This window comes from Triticum aestivum, unplaced genomic scaffold, assembly GCF_018294505.1.
Source record: "Triticum aestivum cultivar Chinese Spring unplaced genomic scaffold, IWGSC CS RefSeq v2.1 scaffold44884, whole genome shotgun sequence".
In the NCBI taxonomy this organism is placed as follows: domain Eukaryota; kingdom Viridiplantae; phylum Streptophyta; class Magnoliopsida; order Poales; family Poaceae; genus Triticum; species Triticum aestivum.
Genome location: NW_025243115.1, coordinates 1 through 2984, shown reverse-complemented (window position 1 = coordinate 2984; position 2984 = coordinate 1). Strand labels below are relative to the sequence as shown.

General features: G+C 49.7%; 1 protein-coding gene across 1 annotated transcript; it reads left to right on the top strand.

Moving 5' to 3' along the window:
• Window positions 1–1167: 1167 nt before the first annotated feature.
• LOC123176949 (fatty-acid-binding protein 3, chloroplastic) lies at window positions 1168–2065 on the top strand (the record flags this gene model as incomplete). Its single annotated transcript, XM_044590945.1, has 2 exons — window positions 1168–1382; window positions 1642–2065. Coding segments are annotated over 2 exons (380 nt in total), but the record flags the coding sequence as incomplete, so codon positions are not given.
• Between the last annotated feature and the right edge of the window lie 919 nt (window positions 2066–2984).

The window sequence follows — 2984 nt, the reverse complement described above, 5'->3', positions numbered from 1 at the left end:
CCCAGATCTGGGCCCTTCGAGTCCCATCTGGGCCTGGGCGGGCCGGCGGCGGGGATGGCTCCTGTGTGGCTTCTGGGAGGCGGGGGAGATGCAACGCGTGGCTGGGTGACGGCGGCGACGACGCCGGCCTGCTGCATTGCGGCCGGCGGGGCTTAACGGGCCCGCTTCGGGCCTGGCTGGGCCAGGGGTGGCCCGGCATGCCCCGCTGCTGCGTCTGGACGGCTACCGCGACGGTGCCGGAGGCACGGGCCTCCCGCACGACGGCGGTGGAGGTGGTTCCCTCCCGCTCGGCGTCGATGTTGCTGCTCCCGTCGTGGTGAGCTTCTCTCCGGTCCTCTTGGCCTCGTGGTGGTGTTCGTAGCGAGGCGGCGTGGGTGGCGGCGTTACTGCGTTGGCGCATGGTGATGGGCGACGGTTTTGGCGGGTCGGTTCCGTTCGGTTGGGCGGTTGGGGTTGGAATGCGGGAGAAATCCCTGCCGGCTTTGGCCCCGACGCGGTGACACCTGCGGGTGCCACCATTCCTCCCTGGAGGGTGTCGGTGGTATCCACCCCCACCTCCCTCCGCGTGCCCGGGGAAACCTGAGGACTCGTCCGGGCAGCAGCGTCGTCGGTGTCGCATCCCTTCTTGGAGGTGCTGCTTGGTACGCGGCGGATCGGAGCCTCGGTTGGTGGTGTTTTGTTTCCGGTGGGCGCCGCGGTGGCGGGTCATCCGCGCTTTGCCAAGCTGCCGTGGTTGGCATTTGTTTCTTCTTCTTTTTCTTTTGGTGTGTTGTGCTGCTCGCCACAGCGTTATCTGTACTCGGTGTTGGTTGCTTTGGAATATAAAGCGGGGGGAAACCTTTTTTCGGTAAAATATATGCAGCTAAAGTTAGATGGTTGCCTCTCGCAATCGTGTCCGCGGTCTGGTCCCTCCTGTCCGCGGAGAGATGCGGGACGATTTTTACGGGCTGCCGCTGGAGATGCCGAGTCTCGCAAAAACAAAACAAAAAAACTAGCATCGATGGGATAAGGGCCACCCAAAAAAAAGGTTGGACTCGAGACTTTCGATGCTTCCTCGGGTTTTGACTCCATTTTTAAAGGTAAGAACCAGACTCGATCCAACTAGCAAATAGCCCAAGGAGTGGGTTCATGAATCTGTAATACATAACAGCATACTGTGCAATGCAGCATCGGTTGTGAAATCTCTGAGTATAACTCTAGTTAGAGACGTTGATGGCAAGACCTTTGTCAATGCTTTGGATGGCATTATTGCTCGCTGGATTCAGAAACGGACCGATGAGGAAGAATCGTCACTGTCGGCCTTCCGGAACAGCTTTCTAGGGCGCAATCTCAAACAGGGAACAACCATCTATTTAACTTGGTTGGAACCCTCAAGAATGCTGGTGAGGAACATTCAGTCCCACTGTATTGAACATTTTAAGCAAATTCGTCTAGAGTTGTTGGTAGGAAACAATAGACTCTGATGTCTTAGATTTCCAAATCAGCTTGTTTGAATTTGTTATTTCCTCGGTAAATTAGTAATGCCGATTCAGGTAATTAGTTTCTTGTATTTCAAAGTCAGAGAGACAGATTGTTCGATGAAGTTGATTGCTGACGGTGCTGCATGCATGAAATTTTATTCTGTAACTCGTGCTTCTGTAGGTCTCGGTTTCGACGAAAGACCAAGGTCCATGCCAAGTCGACGCTGAGGTCAAATCAGCTACTGTCAGTTATGCTCTATATGATGGCTTCTTCGGCAGCTCTCCTGTGTCCCCCACTTTGAGATCTTCCACTGCTCAGCTGCTAGAAGCTATCCTTACAAAGTGACATGCAGAGCAGGATCATGTATGGTCCCTGAAGACAAAGTGCAGAGTGATGAATAAATACCATATTAGTTTTCTTGGATAATTGCATCTCATATAATGAATTTTTTGCATGCATCATATAATCAAAATTGGCGGTGCAGATGTGTTTATGCTTCCAGGATTTTTCGTTTTTCCGAGAGTGTCTCGTGTAACTCAAAATAATACATTTGAAATACGAGCATTTTGTTAGTTTGTAGGTTAATTTTTTTTTGGCCCAGGCAGCTCGGTTCGCTTTCTTTTGCGGGTTAGTTTGTAGCTACAGATCGGTTTGATACTATTAGGAGAATAAGCTTTTTTGTTAGGAGAATATATATATATATATATATATATATGTGTGTGTGTGTGTGTGTGTGTCGTGTGTGTGTGTGTGTTTATTTCAATGCAGAGCTTCCAACAATATATCAAAAAAAATAGATATGGCCTTTGCCGAGTTCAGAACTCGGCAAGCAAACAACATGTCAGTCGGCTGTCAAACTTCACCGAGTGTGAAACTCAGCAAACATACAATTAGCCAGTCGGCTGTCAAATTTTCGCAGAGTTCATTGTGGAGAAAAACTCTGCCATGAGGCGAGCCCTTATTGGATGGAGACTGCCGAGTTGCAAAGTCGTCAAACTGTTTGCCCAGTTTCTGTTTCTAAGAACTCGACGAAGCTTGGCACCGGTAATAACGCTGGGCCACGTGGCCCTCCCTAATTGGTTTGATGTTTTCTGAGTCTGGAACTCGACAAAGTGTATTGCCCAGTTCCGCTGAATAAAAAAGCGGCAGATATTTTGTACCAAGCGATGTGGTCTGCCACGTGGACTATTTCTATTGGTGAGGCTTCGCCGAGTTTAGCGCCGCTAAACTTGGTGCCACGTGGCACTTTCGTTAACAGCGCGTTCAGTCTGACGGCGTGGTTTCGCCGGGCCCTGTTCAGTCGAGTGTGGTTCATCGAGTTTGACAGTCGACCAAGATTTCGCCGAGTTTAATATATGCTATGCCGAGTTTCAAACTCGGCAAAAACAAAAAAAAAAGAAAAAAAAAAGAGAGTTTCAAAATCGGCATAAACGGCGATTCTAGTAGTAGTTTGTTGCCTCACTGCTACTATTTTTCAGTGAGTATACACCTTTATAGACCAACAGTCCAGCCGTAGTAAATAC